The sequence below is a fragment of the Cervus elaphus genome, chromosome 14, assembly GCF_910594005.1.
Source record: "Cervus elaphus chromosome 14, mCerEla1.1, whole genome shotgun sequence".
NCBI lineage: Eukaryota > Metazoa > Chordata > Mammalia > Artiodactyla > Cervidae > Cervus > Cervus elaphus.
Window position 1 is genome coordinate 37,427,523 of NC_057828.1, and position 25,829 is coordinate 37,453,351.

The 25,829-nt window shown below is 38.2% G+C and overlaps 1 protein-coding gene across 7 annotated transcripts in view; it reads left to right on the top strand.

Moving 5' to 3' along the window:
• The window catches only part of RGS7 (regulator of G protein signaling 7), a 469,633-nt gene that overhangs the window by 395,227 nt on the left and 48,577 nt on the right, over positions 1–25,829 (top strand). For all 7 annotated transcript variants that reach the window (XM_043923595.1, XM_043923593.1, XM_043923591.1 and 4 more), the window contains one exon: positions 20,565–20,639. In XM_043923595.1, coding sequence (XP_043779530.1) covers positions 20,565–20,639 — 75 coding nt within the window. The remainder of the gene's footprint in view (positions 1–20,564; positions 20,640–25,829) is intronic.

Consider the following 25,829-nt stretch of genomic DNA (forward strand, 5'->3'; position numbering starts at 1 on the left):
ACTAACTTGTTATATTCATGATTCAGCTTAAGTTACTCCAGACTTTCGTTTATCACACAAAACCATCAACTCAGTCTCTTTAATTTAGGTTCAAAAGCAATGCAGAGCTCAAAATAAAATAGAGAAACAAGGTGAATGATATTATATGTTATCACATATAAAAAAGGAGTAATCTTATTTATCTGTAGAACTCATACATCAGTGAGAAAATATCAAAGAAGTAAAAAATGTAATGGGAAACATTTATATTTTTACCTATTAAGTTTTCAAACAATTTTTAAAAGGTAATATGACCACATATTTGCATACAATCTTACATTCTTAGGTCCAAAGGTCCATTTTAATTCTTCGGTTGTTGCAAGACGCATAAATAAATAGATAGGTAGGTGGATGGATAGATATGTGGCTAGATAGATAGACAAGACAGAGGGACAGGCAGATGTGTAGGGAGAAGACTGAAAGATATATACATAAATATCAACAGTAGTTTATTTATGAATGCTGAAATTCTGTTGATTTTATCTTTTTATGCTAATCTGTTTTAAAATTAAAATTTAATGTGTTTACATATACAGTAAGAAAAATCAATAATAGTTTTAAAAACTGAATCAAGACTTCCAGTCCAGCATTGACAGATCTTGGAAATTGTCACTCACAATCTCACAATATGAAAAAGAGCTGAATAAACTGAAAATCAACAATTTTTCTTACATTCATCTCAGAATGAGGTCACTAGGCAAGATGCTGTGAGTCCCCAAAACTGGAGAGACAGAGAGGTGAATACAGAGAATCACAACCTACTAGAAACCCAAGAGCAGAAACCTCCAAGGAACCAATACTGGGTAAGAAACTTAACCTGTAATTGACAAATTGCTGGAGATTCAGAGAAGACAAACTTGAAAGTTAAGATTCAAAGGGAGCCCGGTCTTGAGGGGACACCACACACTTGTGAGTTTTACCTCCAATTCTACCAGATTCTCACAGTGAAGTTCGAAGAGAAATCCCTTTATACATCTCTGAAGGGAAGGGAAAAAGGAACTATTTTCAAATACTCTCAGAACATTTTCATCCTCCTAACAAAAGCTGCCTTTAAGAGAAACTGATCAGAGTTATATGGGAACCTCACCAACACAAAGAAAAGGAAATACCAAATTCTAATCCTGGTCTCACCCAAGTGAGGAAAAAAAAAAAAAAGTTGGAGAGGAATTTGTAAAGATTACAGCCCCAGAGCACAGGCTCGGGAAAAGAACGGCATCTAATCCTAGAACCACAGTCATGCTCCCACTCCCTCTGCACCAACCACAAGATTAACAGTCTAAACAAGAGGGAACTGCAAAGGAAAAAACTGCGCATCTCAGTCCTTACTTAGCAAGCCTAATGGAGGGCTTCCCCGGTGGCTCAGTGGACAAGAGTCCACCTGCCAATGCAGGAGACATGTGTGTGATCCCTGGTCAGGAAGAGCCCTCATGCCAGTCCCCGTGTGCCACAGCTATTAAGCCTGTGCTCTAGAGCCCGGGAATGCAACTACTAAAGCCCAGAAGCCCTAGAGAAGCCGCTGCAGTGAGAGGCCTGTGCACCTCGACAAAGAGCAGCCCCAGCCCTCGCCACTTGCCACATTAGAGAAAAGCCCTTGAAGCAATGAAGGCCAGCACAACCAAAAATAAATAAATAATGTTGTGTTTTAACAGCCTAAGGGAAACCTGAAGACAACTGGGGAGACAAAAACAAGGAAAGCAGAGGAAAGTTTATCCTCCGATATAACAAAAGAAAGCAGTAAATACAGCTTAACCTCTAGCTAGATATGCATAAAACGATACAGTAAACCCCTGTTTACCTCAGGGCCTTTTACCCAATACATGATGTCTGGCTTCAACAAAAAATTGCACATAGAGTAAAAGAAAAAAAAGCAGCTCAAAGAGACACATTAAGCATCAGAATCAGACTCAAATATGGGAAAGATGTTGAAATTAGCAAACCAAGGATTTGAAACAAATATGAAAAATGTGCTAAGGCTTCTAATGGAGGAAATGAGCAACATAAAGGAATAAAGAATAGAGGTATAAGCAGAAATCTAGAAACTCGAAGAGTCTAAGAGTCAGAAGAAAATGTTAGAATAAAAAATGCCTTAACATTAAATGAAGAGTGCATTTGGTACACTCATAAATAGACTGGACATGGCCAAGCAAATAATCAGTGAGCTTGAAAAAATGTCAGTAGAAATTTCCAAAGCCCAAATGCAAAGAGAAAAGGATGAAAAAGACAAAAGCTGTGAAATAATTACTAAAGGGGTCACATACATATGATAGGAATACCAGAAAGACAAAGAAGAGAGCAAGAAGAGAAGAAATATTTGAAGCAGTGATGACCCATTATTTCTGAAAATTAATAGCTAACTGAGAGCCAGGAAGCTCAGAGAACACCAACCAGAGTAAATATCAAAACATCTAAACCTAGACATAACACATTCAAATTTCAGAAAGTGGAAACAAAGTGAAAATCTTCAAAGAAGCCAGAGGAAAAAAAGCACTTTACATAGGGAGGAAAGAGATTAACAATTGCATCAGACTTTTCTTTAGAAGTCATATAAGCAAGAGAGTAGAGTGAAATATTTTGTGTTGAAAGAAAAAAACAAAACAAAACTTTAGAATTCTATCCAGCAAACTGATCCTTTATAAGCACAGGAGAAATGGACACTGTCTCAGAAAAACAAAAATTGAGGAACTTTGTCATCAGGAAACTTGAAAGAAATGTAGAAAATCTTCAGAAGGAAGGAAATTATATAGATCAGAAACTCAGATCTATTTTTTTATTTTTAATTATCATTCAAATGATAACAGCAACAGTGTGTTCTATGCTTATAGATTAAGGGTAAGTGGAATGAGTACAAGCAGTTTAAAGGTACAGAAAGGAGAAGGCATTGGGAATAATCTATTATAAGGTAATTGAATGGAGTGGTATAGTGTGATTTGAAAGAGGAGTCTGATTAGATGTAAATATATATTGCAAACCGAAAGGAAAGTTTAAAATAAAATAGAATTAATATGTTAAGAAAAGTGAACAAAAGGAATAGTAAAAATTCTCAATGGGAAACATAGAAGGTAGAAAAATAGAAAAAATAATGAAAAGGAAAAGAATCAGAGCAATGGCAACAAATAGAAAACTGTGAAAAAAATATGGCAAATATTAATCCAGCTATATTACTATCTCTTTAAATAGTGGGGGCCTAAATACACCAATTAAAAGGGAGAGAGTGTCAGAGTGAATGAAAACAAAGACCTAATTATGTATTAAGAAACTCATGTTAAGTATAAAGACAGAGGTACAGATTAAAAGTAAAGTAAAGCAATGGAGAAAGTAAAGGGATGCTAATGCTAGTCAAAAGATAGGTGGAGTTGTTATTGTTCAGTTGCTCAGCTGTGTCTGACTCTTTGCAACCCCATGGACTGCAGCATGCCAGGCTTCCCTGTCTTTCAACATCTCCTGGAACTTGCTCAAACTCATGTCCATTGGATCGGTGATGTCATCCAACCATCTTGTCCTCTGTTATCCCCTTTCCCTACCTTCAGTCTTTCTCAACTTCTGGGGCTTTCCCAATGAGTCGGCTCTTCTCATCAGGTGGCCAAAGTATTGGAGCTTCAGCTTCAGCATCAGTCCTTCCAATGAATATTCAGGGTTGATTTCCTTTAGGATTGACTGGTTTAATTTCCTTACTGTCCAAGGGACTCTCAAGAGTCTTCTCCAACCGTTCGAAGGCATCATTTCTTTGGCCACAGTTCAAAGGCATCATTTCTTTGGCACTCAGCCTTCTTCATGGTCCAAATCTCACACCCATACATGACTACTTGAAAAACCATAGCTTTGACTGTACAGACTTTTGTAGGCAAAGGGATATCTTTGTTTTTTAACATGCTCTCTAGGTTTGTCATAGCTTTTCTTCCAAGGAGCAAGTGTCTTTTAATTTCATGGCTGTGGTCACTGGGTGCAGTGATTTTGGAGCCCAAGAAAATAAAGTCTCACTGTTTCCATTGTTTCCCCATCTGTTTGCCATGAAGTGATGGGGTCAGACGCCATTATCTTTGGTTTTTGAATGTTGACTTTTAAGCGAACTTTTTCACTCTCCTCTTTCACTTTCATCAAGAGGCTCTTTAGTTCCTCTTCACTTTCTGTCATAAGGATGGTGTCATCTGCATAGCTGAGGTTATTGATGTTCCTCCCAGAAATCTTGATTCTAGAATTTCACATGATGTACTCTGCATATAATTAAATGAGCAGGGTGACAATATACAGCCTTGATGTACTGCTTTCCCAATTTTGATCCAGTCCATATTCCATGTCCGGTTCTAACTGTGGCTTCTTGACCTACATACAGGCTTCTCAGGAGGCAGGTCAGGTGGTCTGGTATTCCCATCTCTTCAAGAATTTTCCACAGTTCATTGTGAACCACTGTCAAAAGCTTTAGCGTAGTCAATGAGTAGCTGTATTAATTTCCGGCAAAGCCAGCTCCAGATCAAGGAAAATTATCAGAGATGAGGAGCAACATTATGTAATGATAAAGAGATCAATTATTCATGAAGACATAGCAATCCTTAATGTGTGTGCACAGTAGCATCAAAATATGAGACAAAAACTGATAGAACTACAAGGAGAAATAGACAAATACACCATTATAGTTGTAGTCTTCAGCACACCTCTGTATTGATTGACAGATCTAACAGACAGAAAATCAGTAAGAACATAACTGAACCAAAGAGTGCCATTAATCCTCTGGATTTAATTGATATCATAAACTGCTTCATCCAATATCAGCAGAATATACCTTCTCCTCAAATTCCCATGGAACGCACTAAGAAAGAACACATTCGGGGCCACAAAATACACATTAACAAATTTAAAACAATTTTAATGGAAATTATATGAAATATTCCCAGACCACAGTGGGATTAAACTAGATACCAGTAGTGGAAAGATAGATGGAAAACAACAAAATACTTAGAGTTAACCAACACATTTCTAAATAATGTATGGGTCAAAAAAAAGTTTCAAGAGTAATTGTAAAATATTTCAAGTTAAATGAAAATGCATGTTATCACAATTTGTGGATGCAGTGAAAGTTGTGCTTGGCAGTTTATAAATACATGCATTGATACATACATTAAGAAAACCTAAAGTCAATAATTTAAATTTAATATTAGAAAACTAGAAAAAACCCAGAAGAAAATAAAAATTAGAGCAGAAATCAGTGAAACTGAAAACAGTAAAGTGATAGAGAAATACAATGACACTGAGAGCTGGTTGTTGGAAAAAAATCGGTAAGGTTGATAAACTTGCTCCTCAATCCATGGAATTCTGTCCAGGCAAGAATACAGGAGTGGGTGACCATTCCCTTCTCCAGAAGATCTTCCCCACCCAGGGATCAAGCCAGGTCTCCTGCATTGCAGGCAGGTTCTTCACAGTCTGAGCCACCAGGGAAGCCCCTCTAGTTAGAGAGCAGATACAAATTACTAATAGCAGAAATAAAAGAGGAACCATTACCACTGATCACATGGACCTTAATTTGATAAGAAAGGAATGTTGTGAACAACTCTATGCCCACGAATATGAAAAACTACATGAAATGCATAAGCTTTGTGAAAGACACAATCTACCAAAACTCACCCAAAAAGTAATTAATATGACTATGCCTATGTGTGTTAATGAATAGGATTGTATCTATTATTAAAGATTAAGCCATCTATTCAACAAAAGAATTTAAATATAAAACAAATAACCTTCCAAAATAGCAAAATCCCAGATGAATTCACTGAGGAATTCCAGCAAGCATTTAAGGGAGAAATTACACCAATTTTTTTTCTTTTACTATTTTTCCTGAAAATAGCAGAGGGCCTACTTCCTATGAATAACTCAGTCTATGAACCCAGCATTACTTTAATACCCAAACTTGACGATGTCACTGCAGGAAAGGCAAACAAATGTCTCTCATGAACTACAGCTGCAAATTTTTCAATAAATTAGAATATATGGCATCCAACAATTGTCTAGTAAGAAGTATACACCACAACCAAGTGGAATTTATTCCATGTACACAATGCTAGTTCAACATTCCGTAATCAACTGTTTAAAAATCATATACTCTTATCAATAGAAGCAGAAAAAATGTGACAAAATCCAGCACTCATTCAAAGATAAAAACTGTCAGCAAACTAGGAGTAGAGAGGAACTTCCTCATCTTACTGATAAAACACATTTACCAAAAACCTACAGCTCATATCATACTTAACAGTGAAATACTACTAATAGATGGTTTCTCTCTCAGATGTTCCCTCTCACTACTTCTCTTCAACATCTTACTGAAGGACCTAGCTAATATAATGACAAGAAAAGGAAATTAAACATGCACAAACTGTGCTGTATGTCTCAGGGAACTCAAACAGGGGCTCTGTATCAGCCTAGAGGGGTGGGATGGTGAAGGAGATGGAACAGAGGCTCAAGAGGGAGGGACATATGTACACCTATGGCTGATTCATGTTGTTGTTAGAAAACGAAATTCTGTACAGCAGTTATCCTTCAATTAAAAAATAAAGTAAAAAAAAATATACAAATTGGGGAGGAAATTGGTAAGGAAGAACTAAAACTGTCTTTGTTCACATATGACATGATTTTCTATGTAGAAAATCACAAGGAATCAACAATCACAGCAACAAAGCTCTTAAACTTAATAAGCTGCAATAATATAGTTGCAGTATATAAGGTTAATGCACAGAAGTCAACTGATTTATTATATATTAGCAATAAACAAATGGAATTTGAAATTAGAAACACAATGCCATTTCATTAGCACAAAAAGTTAAATGCTATTACATATAGATTTAAGTCTAACAAAATATACACAAGATTAATATGGGGAAAATACTGAAGCAATTTCAGTTATTTGCTGAAAAAAATAAAGATCATGATAAATGCAGGGAATATTTCATGTATGGAGATAGGAAGAGAATATTGTGAAGAAGTTAGTTCTTCAATATTAGATCTATAGATTTAACATAGTCCAAATGAAAATCCCAGCAAATTATTTTGTGGATATTGAGAAATTAATTCTAAAATTTATGGAAAGGACAAATGACACAGAATAACTACCACAATACTGAAAAAAAACCACAAAGTCAGAGGACTCTGTTCATGTTCAATCGCTCAGTCGTGTCTAACTCTGCAAACCCATGGACTGCAGCACGCCAGGCTCCCTATCCTTCACCATCTCCTGAAGCTTCTTCAAACTCTTATCCATTGAGTAGGTCATGCCATCCAATCATCTCATCCTCTGTTGCCCACTTGTCCTCCTGCCTCAGTGTTTCCCAGCATCAGGGTCTTTTCCAATGGGTCAGCTCTTTGCATCAGGTGGGCAAAGTATTGGAGCTTCAGCTTTAGCATCAATCCTTCCAATGAATATTCAGGGTTGATTTCTTTAGTATTGACTGATTTGATCTCCTTGCAGTCCAAAGTCGAGTCTCCCCCAGCACCACGGTTTGAAAGCATCATTTCTTTGGCACTCAGCCTTCTTTATGGTCCAACTATCACATCCTTATATGACTACTGGAAAAATCATAGCTTTGACTAAGTGGACTTCTGTAGACAAAGTGATGTCTCTGCTTTTTAATATGCTATCTAGGTTTGTTATAGCTTTTCTTCCAAGGAGCAAGTGTCTTTTAATGTCATGGCTGCAGTCACCATCCATAGTGATTTTGGAACCCAAGAAAATAAAGTCTGTCACTGTTGCCATTTTTTACCCATCTATTTGCTATGAAGTAATGTGATGCTGAGGCTGAAACTCCAATACTTTGGCCACCTCATGAGAAGAGTTGACTCATTGGAAAAGCCCCTGATGCTGGGAGGGATTGGGGGCAGGAGGAGAAGGCGACGACAGAGGATGAGATGGCTGGATGGCATCACCTACTCGATGGGCATGAGTTTGAGTAAGCTCCAGGAGTTGGTGATGGACAGGGAGGCCTGGCGTGCTGCAATTCATGGGATTGCAAAGAGTTGGACACAACTGAGCGACTGAACTGAACTGAATGTGATCAGGTTCCCTGGTGGCTCAGATGGTAGAGAATATGACTGCAATGTGGGAAACCTGGGTTCAGTCCCTGGGTTGGGAAGATCCCCTGGAGAAGGGAATGGCAACCCACTTCAGTGTTCTTGCCTGGAAAATTCTATGGACAGAGGAGCTTAACAGGTTAGAGACCATAGGGTCACAAAGAGTTGGACATGACTGAGCGATTCACACACACACACACACACACACACACACACACACGGGACTAGATGCTATGATCTTAGTGTTTTGAATGTTGAGTTTTAAGCCAATTTTTTGCTTTCCTCTTTCACCTTCATTAAGAGGCTCTTTAGTTCCTCTTCACTTTCTGCTGTTAGGTTGGTGTCATCTGCATATCTGAGGTCACTGCTATTTCTCCCAAAAATCTTGATTCCAGCTTGAGCATCATCCAGCCCAGCATTTCGCATGATGTATTCTGCATATAAGCTATTGTAATCAAAATAGTATAATACTGATAAGAAAATACGTAAATACATGAGTTGAATACAGAGCCCAGAATTATATCCACATAAATTTGTAGTCAGCTTATATTTGACAAAGGGCAAAAGTCAATGGAGAAAGGATAGTCTTCCCCAAGAATGTTACTGAAAGAACTGAAGACCCACATTCAAAAAATGGAAGAAAAACATGAATCTAGATACAGACCTTACACCTTTTTTAAAAATTACCTCAAAATGGATCATTCACCTAAATGTAAAATGCTAAACTGTAAATTCTTAGAGAATAACACAGGAGAAAATTTGGATGATCTTTGGTTTGGTGATATATTTTTAGATTCAACACTAAAGGCATGAAAGAAAAAATTGATGTCAGTTTATTAAAATTAAATCTCTGGGATCTGTGAAAAACACTGTTATGAGAGTGAGAGGACAAATCACAGACTGGGAGCATAATATCAAAATACATAAGTAACTGAAAATTGACTAGTATCCAGAATATACAGAGAATTCTTAAAACTCAACAGTGAGAAACAAATCAACCAATTAAGAATGGACAAAAGATCTGTATAGACACCTCACCAAAGAAGATACACAGAGGGCAAGTAAGTATACGAAAAGATGTTCAACATCACGTATCATTAGGATATTTTAGCAAATTACTGGCCTGTAAAAGGGAGGTACACCTCTCAGCTGTGGAACATATGACTTTGGAGCCTCTTATATCCTTTGGAATTAAAGGATATTGAGTTCAAGATCACTATTGTAATTCAAGGCACTGTTACTTTCAATATATGTAATTCATCATATATTCCAATATTATTTTTATGAACTTGTCATTTTCTAGTTGTCTCATGTTATCTATTATCATAATTATTATAAGTATTTTGAACTTACTGAGCGTTATTTATACTAACAGAAATTTTATTTGGTTCTTCTTCACCTTTTACATTACATCATTAAATCACCAGTACTAGCAATAGTAATATTTACAAAATTAAAAATTGTTGTCACCAGTTCGGTCACATTTTCCTACTTTTGGGGTTCTCAATTCTTATGGTCCTGTAGGAAATTTTTGTTGCCATCAGAGAGCTAGCCTAAGTTTCATTCCTTCGTTCTTACATTCAGTAAACAGAGTCAAGAGTTAAAAGCAAAACTTCTAAGTCATCTGATGATATTCAGTCTGAGGATCAGGGATTCCAAGATTGAATGTTGCTGCTCACCCTCCTTGAATGAGATCCCAGAGCGACAACAACACAGTGTGAACCAAAAGCCACGTCACTGATGCTTTTGAAAGTGTCCTAGAAGCCAACCCAGGCCTCCTCTGTGTATGGCAAGTTGGAGCTTGTATGCTAAATCCAAGAGGGATCTTTTTAATCTCCCCTTTGAAAAATCTTTGCATGTCCCCAAGTTACAATCAGATTTTTGCAAGGAAAAAATCATAGAAAGTGCTGGAGATCAGTCACTTGTGTATATGGCAGGCCAGATGCAACAGAACAAAAGGGTCCACGCATATGCGCCTCAGGCTTTGTCTCTTCAAGGAGCTCATATTCAATATTTTATTCAAGGTAAGTACAACAACTAACTCTTGGTGATTTTTTTATTCCTGAATAATTCTATCTGGGAATATTTTCAGTATTATAAAATTGAACCTGAAATGTGAGCAATGCTGTTGATCACAAGAAGCTCTAGGCAGCCTTACTTGTTAGGTTCTTGGTAGCTTGTTGAGAACTGTAACAGCCGGTGTCAGCACAACAACAGCTAGTATATAAAACAGAAATGTCATTGAAGGGTGAACAGACAGTTCATGGATGTTAAATGGAAGGGTCTTATTTCAACCAGAGCAGATTAGGAGAATGTGAAGAATAATTTAAAGAAGTATAGCCAAGTCTCTGAATAAGGAGGCTGCTCTACCACCCTCTTGGTAATTGACCATTAGATAATCTTGCACATTCAGTGATGTGCTTAAATCAGCAATGATGATGCAAAAAGGCAAAGACACAAAAGGTTGGGTCAGAGGCAGGTTATTGTACAAATATTTATGTTGGAAATGATCTGTGTCCTGACTCAATGAATGCATGTATGCTCAGCCATGTCCAACTTTTTGTGACCCCATGGTCTGTAGTCAGCCAGACTCCTCTGTCCATGGAATTTTCCAGGCCAGAAAACTCAAGTGGGTTGCCATTTGCCATTTCCTCTTCCAGGGGATCTTCCTGACCCACGGATTGAACCCACCCACTTATCCTACATCTCCTGCATTGGCAGGTGGTTTCTTTACCACTGCATCATGTGGGAAGTCCCATGGCTCTTGATAATGACTGCATAAGGAGCTGCATTCCAATTGGAAAATTCAGTAAATATTAAAATCACATGTAAATACAATATCAGAGTTATCTCTGACTCCTGTATTCACTTATATTTATTTCTGTCCCAGGCTTCCTCATTTCAGCTGATGGCAACTCAGTTGCCAAAACCTAGAAGTCATCATTGACTATTCTCTTCCTTTTAGCTCCCTAACCCAACACATCAGCAAGTTTTATTGATTCCGGCTTCAAAATGTATCCCAAATACAATACCCACGATCTTTAATGCTGATGTGCATATGCCCTCAGCATCATTTCTTGCCTAGATGATTACAGTAGCCCTGTAACTGGTGTCCTTGCTTCCACTTTTGTTCTATCCCCGTCCTGATAATCAGTTCCCAAAGGACTCACAATTCCTAAGTTGTTTTTTTTTTCCTAAGTATACTTTCTTAGAGCAGTTCTAGGTTCACAGCAAAATTAAGCAAAAAGTATAGGTAGTTCCTATATTCCCCCTTCCCTTCCCACACACAGCCTCTCCCCCATTATTAACATCCCCAGAATGATACTTTGTTATAACTGAACTTACACATCACTGTCACCCAGAATCTATAGTTTACATTAAGGTTCACTCTTGGTATTTTACATTCTGTGGGTTTGAACAAATGTATAATGACACATATCCACCATTATAGTATCATACAGAGTAATTTCACTGCTCCCCAAAATCCTCTAGCTCCATCTATTCTTACTCCTTCTTCCCAATCCCTGGCAACCACTGACTTTTTTTACTGTCTCCATGGTTATGACAGGGAAACCTGGTGTGCTGAAGTCCATGGGGTTGCAAAGATTTGGATATGACTGAACGAGTGGACAACAGCAATTTTCCAGAATGTCATATAGTTGGAATGATACTATATATAGCCTTTTCAGATTGACTTCTTTCATTAAGTAAGATGCCTGTCAGTTTCCTTCATGTCTTTTCACGTTTAATAGCTCATTTGTTTTTAGTGCTAAAAAATATTCCACTGCATATCTATTCCACAGTTTATCCATTCACCTAATGAAGGACATCTTGAGTACTCCCAAGTTTTGACAATTATAAATAAAACATCCACATGCAGGTTTTTGTGAGGATCTAACTTTTCAACTCTTTTGGATAAATACTAAAGAGTACAATTGCTGGATTGTGTGATTAGGGGTATATTTGGTTTGTAAGAAACCACCAAACTATCTTTCAAATTGATTGTACCATTTTACACTTCCATCAACAATAAATGAGAGTTCCTGTTGTCTCACATTCTCTTAGGCATCTGGTATTGCCAGTGTTTTGATCTTTCTAATAGGTGGTGTAATGGTATTTCATTGTTGCTTTAATTTAGTTTCCTAATGACACATGCACTCATCTCACACACTAGTAAAGTAATGCTCAGAATTCTCCAAGCCAGGCTTCAGCAATATGTGAACTGTGAACTTACAGATGTTCAAGCTGGTTTTAGAAAAGGCAGGGGAACCAGAGATCAAATTGCCAACATCCACTGGATCATCGAAAAAGCAAGAGAGTTCCAGAAAAAAAATCTGTCTCTGCTTTATTGACTATGTCAAAGCCTTCGACTGTGTGGATCACAATAAACTGTGGAAAATTCTGAAAAAGATGGGAATACCAGACCACCTGACCTGCCTCTCGAGAAACCTGTATGCAGGTCAGGAAGCAACAGTTAGAACTGGACATGGAACAACAGACTGGTTCCAAATAGGAAAAGGAGTACGTCAAGGCTGTATATTGTCACCCTGCTTATTTAACTTAATATGCAGAGTACATCATGAGAAACGCTGGGCTGGAAGAAGCACAAGCTGGAATCAAGATTGCCGGGAGAAATATCAATAAACTCAGATATACAGATGATACCACCCTTATGGCAGAAAGTGAAGAACTAACAAGCCTCTTGCTGAAAGTGAAAGAGGAGAGTGAAAAAGTTGGCTTAAAGCTCAACATTCAGAAAACTAAGATCATGACATCTGGTCCCATCACTTCATGGGAAATGGATGGGGGAACAGTGGAAACAGTGTCAGACTTTATTTTTTTGGGCTCCAAAATCACTGCAGATGGTGATTGCAGGCTTGAAATTAAAAGACGCTTATTCCTTGGAAGGAAAGTTATGACCAACCTAGACAGCATATTAAAAAGCAGAGACATTACTTTGCCAACAAAGTTCTGTCTAGTCAAGGCTATGGTTTTTCCAATGGTCATGTATGGATGTAAGAGTTGGACTGTGAAGAAAGCTGAGTGCCGAAGAATTGATGTTTTTGAACTATGGTGTTGGAGAAGACTCTTGAGAGTCCTTTGGACTGCAAAGAGATCCAACCAGTCCATCCTAAAGGAGATCAGTCCTGGGTGTTCATTGAAAGGACTGGTGCTGAAGCTGAGACTCCAATACTTTGGCCACCTCATGAGAAGAGTTGACTCATTGGAAAAGACCCTGATGCTGGGAGGGATTGGGGGCAGGAGGAAAAGGGGGCGACAGAGGATAAGATGGCTGGATGGCATCACCGACTCAATGGACATGAGTTTGAGTAAGCTCCAGGAGTTGGTGATGGACAGGGAGGCCTGGCGTGCTGCGATTCATGGGGTTGCAAAGAGTTGGATACGACTGAGCGACTGAACTGATGTGAATGACATATGATGTGAAGCATCTTTTCATACGCTTATTTGCCATCTGTATATCTTCATCAGTGAGTTGCCTCTTCAGATCTTTTACCCATTTTTTAACAAGGTTGTTCATTTTCTTATCATTGAGTTTTAAGAGTCTCTGTATATTTTAGATAATAATCCTTTATCAGATCTGTATTTTGCAAATATTTTTCCCACTCTGTGACTTATCTTCTTGTTTGCTTGACAGTATCTTTCATAGAGCAGAAGTTTTTAATTTTGATGAACTTCAACTTATCAATTATTTCTTTTGTGGATTGTGCCTTTGCTGTTGAATCTAAAAAGTCATCACCAAACCCAAGATCACCTAAATTTCCTTTTACGTTATCTTTTAGGAGTTTTATAGTTTAACATTTCACACTTAGTCCAATTTTTTATGAAGGACATAAAGATTGAGTGAGTGAGTTTTTAAAAATCTAGAGCATACAAAGCCACTTTCATGTTTGAAACACTGCAGTCACTTCCGTTTATGTTTAGAATTGAACCAGAGATTTTTACCATAATCTATAATTTCTACCTAAGCTAACCACTTTCCACAATTGCAGGCTGTCCTGGTACATTTCTCTTCCCTCTGCCACATTAGACTTCCTTGTGCCTCTTGACATGCACAGTTCATTGATAACATACACTGAAGTAGGATTACTTAATTAACCATCTGTAGACAACAATTAAGATTGAGTAGAAATCAAATGAGTAAACATTATAGAGGAGAGTGAATGTAAGGAATTCCAGGGACTTGTGGCTCAGTGGTGAAGAATCCATCTGCCAAGGCAAGAGACTTGGGTTCGGTCCCTGGTTCGAAGTTCGATTACCTAGTGCGGAACAACTAAGCCCGTACACCACGACTGTTGAGCCTGTACTCTGGAGCCTGGGAACCACACTATTAAAGCCTGCACACTATAGCCTGTGCACCGCAGCAAGAGAAGCTGCTTCAGTGAAAAGCCCAAGCACCACAACTGAAAAATAGACCCTGCTCATCCCACCTAGAGAGAAGTCCTCACAGCAATGAAGACCCAGCACAGCCAGTAAATAAAAGAATATATTAAAAAAGCCAACTCCTTCAAAAAAGGGAGAGAAGAATTCCAGCCACAGACAACTTCTTTCAGTTTGTGTGTAGCATTTAGTGAATGGGTAGGTCAGCCAAGCTGAAAGGATCAGAAGTTAAATCAATTGGCAAGTGCCCAAAAAGAGAAAGAAAAGTTTGAATTGGATCTTTAAAAAATATCCTAAGGTTGAACACTTAAAAAACCTAGAATTGCTTTGTATAAGAGTAAGGGATCATTTTAACTGAGGTACAATATGTTGCAAATTGAATTTTTAAAACTGGTACAGTGTTACAGAAGGATAAATTGTTTTTAATAATGTATTTGTTTGAACCAATAATTAACATATATTCAAAATGTTAATTTTCCCAGAGTCAAGTCTGAATTTTTAATTTCCAGGAAAGTGTGTATCTCTTACTATCAGCTCCATATGCCACCTGATTCTTAAATCTCCATTTATTTGTCCCTTAGGACATTGTGATTGAATTTATATAGCCATATATATATATATATATATATATATATATATATATCCATAGTGACTGAATTTAGGGAGTTGTTTTCTCCATTACTATTAATAGTGTTGTTCTTCATCAAAGAATCCTTCAGGTATCCCAAGTTATCCTGAACTCAAGTGTGCCTTCTGCTACAGGTAATAAAAATGCATTATGTCGTGAGAGGAAATAAGTGATTTTTAAATTCTTTTAAATAAAATGTCAACAGTGAAACCAAGAATTCCAGCTTCTGTTTTGCAACTCTTTAAGACACTTAAATGAACACTGTGTCAGTAATAGTTCTCAGTAGTATGCTCCTTTTGCCCCTGCAGGAATGGATTCCAAGACATTAAATTCTGCTTTTAGCAAACAGTATTATAGTAGTGTTACAACACAGCTTAGTTCTATTGAAAATAAATTCTCCTTTGAATCACTAGAAATAATTCTTTTCTAGGCCTATGTAAATGCAACTGTATTATTTTTTAAATCCAGCAGTTATGTGTACTTCATTATATCTGTAAAGTAGTACATATTTGACCATTTTTACTGAGTGCCTACTTGGTAATGGTACTGTCATTTATATCTTATTGGGAAGATATGTTTTGTAGTGCAGAAAACCAATTTATGCACAACAGTTCAAGTGAATCTGTTGCCTGCTAGTGGTACATATTATATATGCTTCAAAAGGATAACTGCCTTTTTTAAATAACCAAGGGGCACATCAAAATTACTTAAAAACAAAGTTTTAAAAAATCTTTATCTGCCACATTGGTGAGGAACAGCAGTATTCACATAAGAATGGATGTCTGGAATGTCCTCTTGGCATGTAATGCCCTCTGCCATCTACTGTCTAGTCTTTATGCTCCCACACTGTGATGATTCATCTGTCTGGCATCCTTAGTGTATTAACAGAATATTGAGGTATGGCCATACCTTCATTTTTATACCTTACCATTTATCACTAGATTTGACAATTAGATACAAAAATAAATTTTCTTAAAATTATTATTTAAAAAATTCCAAAGAAATATTACCATATTTCATCACGTTAGTGCCTGATTTCTGAAAGTTATTATTTTGCAATGACATTAATTATTCAGAAATATACTAGATGACTTTGAGCATTGAGGTTTTTTTCAGTCCTCAAGAATCCCCTATTTAAACTTAGATACCAGAGACTGGTCTACTCATTAGCTTCCTAAGGGGGTCTTTAGAAATGAAAGCAAGCTGGAAGTCCACTGAGACATGCATCCCAGGTTCAGTTTATTATTTTAACCATTGTACCATTAGCAAAAAAATTTGAACTAGCATATTTCATTAGCCTGGAATGGGAGCTGAGTTATGGGACATTACCTCACAGTTCAGTCTTCTAATAATATTTACTTTTAGGATCAATGACTTCTTATTAATTTGCTGATCAATGGTGTTAAGAATTGGTTCAAGTAGAATTTTAGATGTCTGCTAATGGCTCATTAGCTAAATTTGAAAGACCAAAATCTTTTAACTTTGAAAAGGAAAATCCTCTTTGAGAGGGCAGTCAGATACATTTTTATATAATGAGAAAAAATCTTTCTACTTCATGCCTTCAGTGGTTGACACAATTTCTAGGGCCATTTATCAATACCCATTTGGTATGACTTGGTATGAAGTAAGCTTGATTTAGAATTCTAGCTTATAACAGAAGGAGCTTTCAAGTTCAATTAGTTCAGACTCCTCGTGTGTATATAGAAAATATATTTTCTGTTTTTTTTTATATATAATTGGTTTATTTATCTCAGAAACATTTGAAGGACAGTCTTCAATGTGTGTGCTCTGTGATGTAATCATTTAAAGCATCTGCTAGGTAAATTTTGGGTAAGTGATCACACGTTCAGTTTTCTTCCACCTTTCCCTGCTTCTATGCAAGGTAGTTTTGATAAGAGTTTGGAGTATAAATGCTTTGTTTTTATATGATCTCATACAGTGGAGTAAGGGTCAACCATCTACAGATTCACATTGGGTGTGATGGCATGTACTGATTCTTCTAGGTAAGCAGGACTAGCTATCCAACCCACACATTATAGGCTCCCTCATAATTGTCTGGGAATTTCTATCATGCTTTTCATTGTGCCTGGGCTTTCTTCTCCAGAGGAAGAAAATGAGGACACATGTTGGATGCTGCATCTTACATTTATTTCTCTTTTCCCCCTCAGTTACAGAGGGACGTGCCTTCCTTTTCCTGTATATCATATTCTTATTTATCCCACTCCTTAATGTATAGAAGAAAATCTTCTAGGATCTGTCTTGTCATGCTTGACTCTTGATATAGCAATAAGAGCTTAAAGAATTTCAGTGTCTACCATTCTCTAATAAGCTTAGGGGTAGAAAGCTGCAAGGAAATGGAAATTGAATAGGAAATGAACACACACTGCTTTAATATTTTTAAAACATTATCTTTGTCACTTCTATATCAATGGTTATGAATTTTTGTTGTTGTTCAGTCACTCAGTCTTGTCTGACTTTTTGTGACCCCACGCAGCACACCAGGCTTCCCAGTCCTTCAGAATCTCCCAGAGCTTGCTCAAACTCATGTCCATTGAGTCAGTGATGCCATCCAACCATCTCATCCTCTGTTGTTCCTGTCTGCTCCTGCCTTCAATCTTTCCCAGAATCAGGGCTTTTTCTAATGAGTTGGCTCTGCATCAGGTGGCCAAAGTATTGGAGCTTCAGCATTAGTCCTTGTGATGAATATTCAGGATTAATTTTCTTTAGGATTGACTGGTTTGAACTCCGTGCTGTCGAAGGGATTCTCAAAAGAGTCTTCTCCAGCACCACAATTTGAAAGCATCAATTGTTCGGAACTCAGCCTTCTTTATGGTCCAACTCTCACGTTCGTACATGACTACCGGAAAAACCATAGCTTTGACAAGATGGGCTTTTGTAAGCAAAGTGATGTCTCTGCTGTGCAGTATGCTGTCTAGGTTTGTCATAGCTTTTCTTTCAAGGAGCAAGCCTCTGTGAATCCTGGCTGCATATTAAAATCACCAGTGAGAGAGGATATGGGATGGCTGGCAGTGGGGGAGAGGGGACTTGTTAATGTACACTTATGCTTAGAACCAGCCACAGAAAATTAAGTCAGAACATCAAATATTGATTGGTCTGATGTCGATAAAGTTTAAGTGAATCACTCCATGTCAGTTAGTAAATAAGTCTCACCCAGGAGGGTGCTCGTCCTTTTTCCGACACTTCTAAGCAGATCATGGTGCTAAACCAGCTACTTCTGTTCTTTTTTAAAAAATTATTTATTTACTATTTATTTTTGGCAGAGTTTGCCGTTTGTTGCTGTGTGTGGGCTTTCTGTAGCTGCATCAGGTGGGGGCTGCTCTCTAGTTGTGGTGCTCAGGCTTCTCATTACAGTGGCTACTCTTGTTGCAGAGTATGGGTTCTAGGCACATGGGCTTCCGTAGTTTTGGCTCAGTAATTGTAGCTCACAGGCTCAGAGTGCAGGCTCGGAAGTTGTGACGCATGGGCTTAGCTGCTCCATGGCATATGGGATCTTCCTGGACCAGGGATGGAACTCGTGTTTCCTGTGTTGGCAAGCGGATTGTTAACCACTGGACCACCAGAGAAGTTCTTTTCTTAGAAATTATTTATTTATTTGCTTATTTTTTTTAGAAATTATTTATTTATTTACTCATTTTTGGCTGTGCTATTTCTATTCTTAAATAGATATGCAAATTTATAGTTTACTTAATGTTTACAGGGCAGTGTATTATAGTATATATATTTCACATACAACCTACAAAGAAAACAATTCAAGAGTAAAATGCTTTCTTCATTTACTTCTTTATCCCTTACAACATTGTAGTGGAGTATTGTCACAATGGTTGTACTGTCAGGAGAAGGTTCTTTAAGAAAAATGTCCTATATAATGGGCTCCAGTTTCATCCATCTCAGTAGAACTGATTCAAATGAGTTCTTTTTAATGGCTGAGTAATATTCCATTGTGTGTACCATAGCTTCCTTATCCATTGGTCTGCTGATGGGCATCTAGGTTGCTTCCATGTCCTATGTATGGCAAAAACCACTACAATATTGTAAAGTAATTAGCCTCCAACTAATAAAAATAAATGAAAAAAATAATAATAAAATAAAAAAGAAAAATGTCCTAGGTTCTCATTATACAAAGAGCTAATCCCTATTGCTTACCAGTGCTTGTGGAGAACAACTTCTTTCTCTAGACACACCAGTGCTGCCTTTTGCCCTTGCCTCCCTGTCCTCCCAGCTCCTTGCCTCCATGTTCTCCCAGCTCCTCAAACTCATTTTTTCCACTTTCATATTTTCTCTGGAGTCACTTTCAAGGGTAACTGATGATCTTTCAAGCTGTGGAGAGGAAATAGAGAAATTGAGCAGAAACATACAATGTAATAATTTTTACTAGTACCAGAGATCCCTACATCCTGTATCAAAAATTACAAGTAAAGGAAACACAGCCATGTAACTGTTAACTTCCAATCATGTCTAAAGGATAAGTGATGTCTAAGGACCTTTCTCCATTTAAGATCTCAAGTATCTTTTAATCTCCTTTCTTCTGTATCCTGATTTGTGTTTTTCTCTCTCCCACCCTCTCTCTCTCTTTCCTATTCCTCTTCCTTCTCCTCCTCCCTCTTCCTTTTTCTTTCTCCCTCCCTACTTTTCTCTTTTCCAGATAAGAAAGAAGCTTTAAAACTCTTTGTTTCTTTGCAACAGAAAAATAAATGTGGCAAAATGATATCCCTGTGGTTGTCAAAAAACAAGGAGCAAACTGTCCAAACTTTTCCTCCAGCCTACCCTGTTTGAAAGGGGCTCACCTGTCTGGAAAAGGAAAAAGAAAAGTTAGGAATTCTGAAAAGAAGCATGGTCTATTGTTTATCAGTTGCTTTCTTCATCTTCTACATTTTGACCATTAAACTCCACTGCACATTCTGTCTATAGACAACAAATATTCCAAGTCACTGGATGTTATAGATTTCTGTAGGAAAATTGCTCTGGTATTTGAGCTGGTTCAACTGAATACCATTGATTTTCTAACTTAGGAGATGCACACAACTGTCTAGTAAGTGTCATCTCATCCAGAGAAGGTAGACTCTGAGGGAAGCTGAATGCAGATATCAGCTGGGGGCATCACCTTATTTGGTGTCTGGATACCCTTGCTCTCAATCTGTTGGGTTAGCATCTAAACACTCACTTTCACATGCAGATCTCTTGTATTACTTTTTCCTATTTCTCTGGTAGTTATTGTAGAATGGTATCTGAAGACTTTTAAACTTAAGGTGTAAAAGAAGGCAGTGCGTTTTCTCACTGGATAACTGCCCAGAGAAGTGTCTGGGGCCATTTGGGCAGGCTGCTGGGGGCTTGTGTCATCACAGCATTTACCTGGGTCCTGGAGAGTGAATGTGCCCATCAGGAACTTTACACCCAAAGATTTCTTTGTCTCTCTGTTTTCCATTTCTAGCCTGGATGTGTAAATACCACTGAAGTGGACATTAAGAAGTCGTCCAGAATGAGAAATCCACACAAAACACGAAAGGTAAAATCAACATTAGTTGTGCTGACCTTGCAATGTGTTGTACTGTTTATGATCTCAGGTGGCCTCAGCCTGCAGTGGCTAAAAGTGGGGCTTCAGTTCCCCAGCCAGAGATTGGGGCCAGGTCACAACAGTAAATCCTAGCCACTAAACCAGTGGTCAGTGATGAGGGCCCTGCCCCTTCAACTTTGCAGAAACGAGTTTCCTGAGATGGAAAGTAGTGAAAAAAGTATTAAGAGAAAAGAAGAGTACATTACGTGTGACTAGACACATGGGCAGACTCAGAAGGAGAGTCCCTGAGTCACGCCCTCTTGGCAGTTGCAATTACTTTTACAGGGGATTTCTTCCTGGTTTCTTTTGGCCAATCATTTTTATTTGTCTGGTTCACAGTCCATATTTGGTGTATCTCAGGACCCTCCCATGTGTGTGCACACATCTCTTAGCCAAGGTGGATTCCACAGAAAAGGCCTACGGGTAGAATATCCCCTGGCATCACTCCCCTTTGGCCTCCAAGGAGCCTTTCTGCGCATGTGTGGTCAGGGAAGTCTCCTGACTTCAAGAATGAGAAATATGTGGTCTGGGCAGGGCCCAGCCTCCCCACTTAATTGTCCTGGTACTCTCGTCTTGGGTTTTTGGTCCACAGGGGATGAATCTCCAGTCACTTTACCCTGTAGGGAGCATCTACCTCCTGTCTGCCTCATTTAGAGAACATCAACCACAAAAACAAAAAACAAACAAACAAAAAATCCCTCTTCTTCCATTTCATGAGTACTTTATAGCACATTCCCTGCTCTTCCTTGTTACTTGGCTAGAAGAAAATCTGGAAGTTCAAGCCCTGGACTTCTGTCAGTTCCTCCCTCACCAGAAAATAGACTCTGTCCTGAATCTCAAACATGTCAAGGTCTCAAAGTGTGGAGGTGGCTGTGACAGGAACAGGATGCTGAGAGGAGAGCCATTAGCAGAAAATGTATCTCTTTCAGAGCCCAGGAAATGAGGAAAAATAAATACAGATTATCTGAGAACAAGTGGTACTTATGAGAGACAGGCATTGTTAGAGAAAAATTTGAAGAAAAAAGACATCATCCTAAGATGTTTAATTACAGGTACTGTATGAAGACCACATTTTAATATCAAAATTTTGTGGCATAATTATAGGATCGTGGCAACAGGTTTAGGATCTCTTATATGAGGAAGTATGTAACAAAAACAAAGTGCTATCCTGAATTCAATGATTTTTAATACAATCCTTTGAAAACACATAGCCAAAGTACCTACACTTTTTAAAGTAACACATACATATAGAAGGCATTTTTTATTTGGGCTTCCCCGTGGCTCAGTTATCATAGAAGATATTTTTCAGCGGTAAAGAATCCACCTGCAATGCAGGAGCCTCAGGAGATGTGGGTTTGATCCTTTGGTTGGGAAGGTTCCCTGGAGGAGGGCATGGCAACCCACTCCAGTATTCTTGCCCAGAGCATCTCATGGACAGAGGAGCCTGTTGGCTACAGTCCATGGGGTCTCAAAGAGTCGGAAATGACTGAAGCCACTTAGCACACACACAGATTCATTTTGAACTTCCCTGGTGGCTCAGATGGTAAATATAGAAGACATTTATATTTATTCCATAAAAAATGGTTGATGCACGTAAGGATATCTGGCCTATAGTAGTCACTCTGAGGACACAGCCAAAGGTCAGTGCCACTAGATCAAACCACTCCACAGAGTTCAAGACCTCTTCCGTAGCTTCTTACTTACGCGGCGTTTTCTGGGATATGTGTCCAGGCAGCAGGTACTAAGCTTTTTCTGTAGTCTAATTTCTTAATGTCTTTTTCTTCCATCCCTAGAAATAAGCATTATAGTCAAAGGCCCCATATGGTCCACGTACTTTTTTTTTTTTTTTTAAACTGTTTACCTTGATGTTAGGATAAAGAAGCCACAGGAAAAGTGCCATTAAATCCATTCAGGTGAGGTGCTCAAAAGCTTTTGGTCCTAGCATATCTCTGAGAAAAAGAGGCAAAGCCAGACCACAGCAAGCCTGTTGGCCCCTCTGTCTTATGATCAGACCTAGGCCTTTCCTCTCATCCTCCGCTCACAGCATGGCCTAGTGTACCGGTACTAGCTTTGTGGTACCAAATTCAAAAATGCAATCAGCTATCCCAGAGTGCATTAAGTCACTTCTCACTACTTCCTGAATTTTAAAGAGTTCAAAATATATTACTTTGTGTCTGGTTTCCCCTATAGACACCAGCTGAGATATTCTCTGAATCAGAAGAGAAAGTATATGAATTGATGAGATAGAACTTAAAGATTAATAAATTGTTTACACTGTCCCTGTAGCTCTGTACTCAGTGATGGTGTCTTACCAGGGCTTCACACTGCGTCATTGTTTTTGAAAATTTGGAAATCATTAGTTTTCAGTGTTGCCCTTCAGATACCATCAGCCCTCACGGAATGATAGAAAAACATTGTCATAGCAAAGTGAAATGTTGTGAAGAGATGGAACCATGGAGCGCAACTCTATTGGTCTCGTTTGTAGCCTAATTTCCCGTGAATCAGTAACAGGAGAACTAGAGAGCTAATAGCAGAGATGTATAGTACTAAAACCACTAGAGAAAAACAGAAGTCCTACAGGATGCAGATAGCATACATACCCTTGTTCTTAACAATTGGAGAATACTGATTTTCTCACCTTCTGATAAATACAGCTTTTCATACTGAGTATTACTGGATTTCCTTTAACTTTCACCAATAATGTTACTTTATATAAAAGGTTATAGGACTCTAAGTCACATACTGGTTTGTCTTTAGAATTATTACCACTTGTGCTTTAGCTCATATTTGGCTAGGAACTGGAATGATCCATTCAACCAGCAGATTTAGCAAACCTCTACTTTATGCCGGGTATGTACTGGTCTTTCGTTATTCAAAGATAAATGAGACAGGCATGGCCTTGCTCCCATAACTTACTGTCTTAATGAGAGTACACATATTGAGCAAGCAAACAAAACAAATGTGTGTATGTATGTGATATATATACTGCTGCTGCTGCTAAGTCGCTTCAGTCGTGTCCGACTCTGTGCGACCCCATAGACGGCAGCTCACCAGGCTCCCCCGTCCCTGGGATTCTCCAGGCAAGAACACTGGAGTGGGTCGCCATCTCCTTCTCCAATGCCTGAAAGTGAAAAGTGAAAGTGAAGATATATATATACTAGTATATAACAATTGACAAAATTGTGTGAGATATATATATATATATATATATATAGAGAGAGAGAGAGAGAGAGAGAGAGATACTAGTATGCCTTGGCTATTCTAACAAAATAATATAGCCTGGGGAGCTTAAACAATAGGAATTTATTTTCTTCCAGTTCTGGAGACTGGAAATCCAAGTCCAAGGTGCTGGTAAATTTGGTTCCTGTTGAGAGCTGTCTCCCTGGCTAGCAGATGGCCAGCTTGTTATGTTCTCACATGGCAGAGAGAGAGAACTCAGTGTTCCTTCTCTTCTTTTTAAGGGCACCAGCTCCATAGGATTAGGATCCCACCGTATGATCCCACTTAACCTTTATACCTGCTTTCAGACCCCATCTCCAAATGCAGTCAGAGTAGGCTGCAGCGCAGGAATTTGGGAGGGACACAACTCAGTCATGTTATCAAGGGCATTTAAATGGTTTATCATTCTAAACTGTCACACCATTTTATTAATGAATAGCTTGACAACAAGAACAAACCATTTCAACATACTCTGAGGACTTCACAGTTCTGTCCTCCAGGAGCAAGCAGTTCTGTGAGAGTCTAGACAGAAATGGCAGAGGCCAGCCTACCACCTGTGGAAACTGCCTTCGCCTTCTGCTATTAATTGGCAAGTTCCTTTGTTGCTTCTCTTAGCCATGCGGTCACCGTCTGTGCTCTACTGAGGCTGCTAAGGAAGTGGAACCCCTGGACTGTCCTTCATCTTTGAAACCAGATACTGCCCTTAGTGGAGAGAGCTGCTGTTTCATTCTTTGCGATTCCGCTGTGATGATATTGCTTGTGATTATGTGTCATAGAACAAAGGACATATATGTTAAGAATAAAAGACCAAGTGAGTTCCTTAAGTAATTCATTTAGCATATGTACCTGAAGAATAGCAGGGTTTTGGACATTATATTTAATTGTTTAATTTCATATATATTTGTCAAATATGTGAAAAGAAGGCTGAAATATATATCTGATTTGAAATACTTTTGAATAGGTAGGGCTAACTAGTGTTTAAATCTTTTTATTTGAATATACTTTACTAAAATACAAAGAAATAAGTAAAATGTATATCCTCAATTTTCTGTGAAGGAATGATGTAGCATAAGCAAAAGTACCTGGAGAAAGAAGTGGCAATCCATTCTAGTATTCTTACCTGGAAAGTCCCATGGACAGAGGAGCCTGGCAGGCAGGTCTGTGGGGTCACAAAGAGACACGACTTAACATCTGAGCACAAGTGGAAATAAATCAGCTTAATCTAGGCAAATTTTAAGGGGCACTATGTACCTGATTTTCTTCATCTGATTCTAAAAATTTAACTCTAATAAGTCAGGCTATGTTTGTATTATAGTCAAATTTCTCCAGAGAAACAGAACCAAAAATAAGGAGATATATATATATATATCTGTATGCAGAGAGAAAGAGAGAGAGAGATTTATTTTAAGGTACCAGCTCACATGATTGTAAAAGTCTTGGCAAGTCCAAAATCTGATGAGGTAGGCCAACAAGCTAGGGATCCAGGGAAGAATTGCCATCTGTTGGCAGGATTTCCTCTTGCTTGGTTGGTGGAGGTCTTTTTGTTCTATTTAGGTCTTCAACTGATTGGATGCAACTGCATTATTGAAGATATTCTGCTTTACTCAAGATCCACTTACTTAAGTTTTAATCTCACCCAAAAATCATGCTTATAGAAACACCCAAAATAATGTATGATCCAATATCTGAGCACCATGGTCCCGTCAAGTTGACACATAAGATCACCCTTCTATATGACAGCTGCTAGAAGAGGTCCTAGAACAACACAAAACATAAGGAAAAATGACAAAAGCATTTGTGCTTACCTGACTGCAACCACACTTCAGATCGTTTCCTGTAACTCTAGAACCCACATTTCAAAACAACAGTAAGTTGTTTACTGTCTCGTTATCTTTCTTTTCTCTGTTACTTGCATTTGGACAT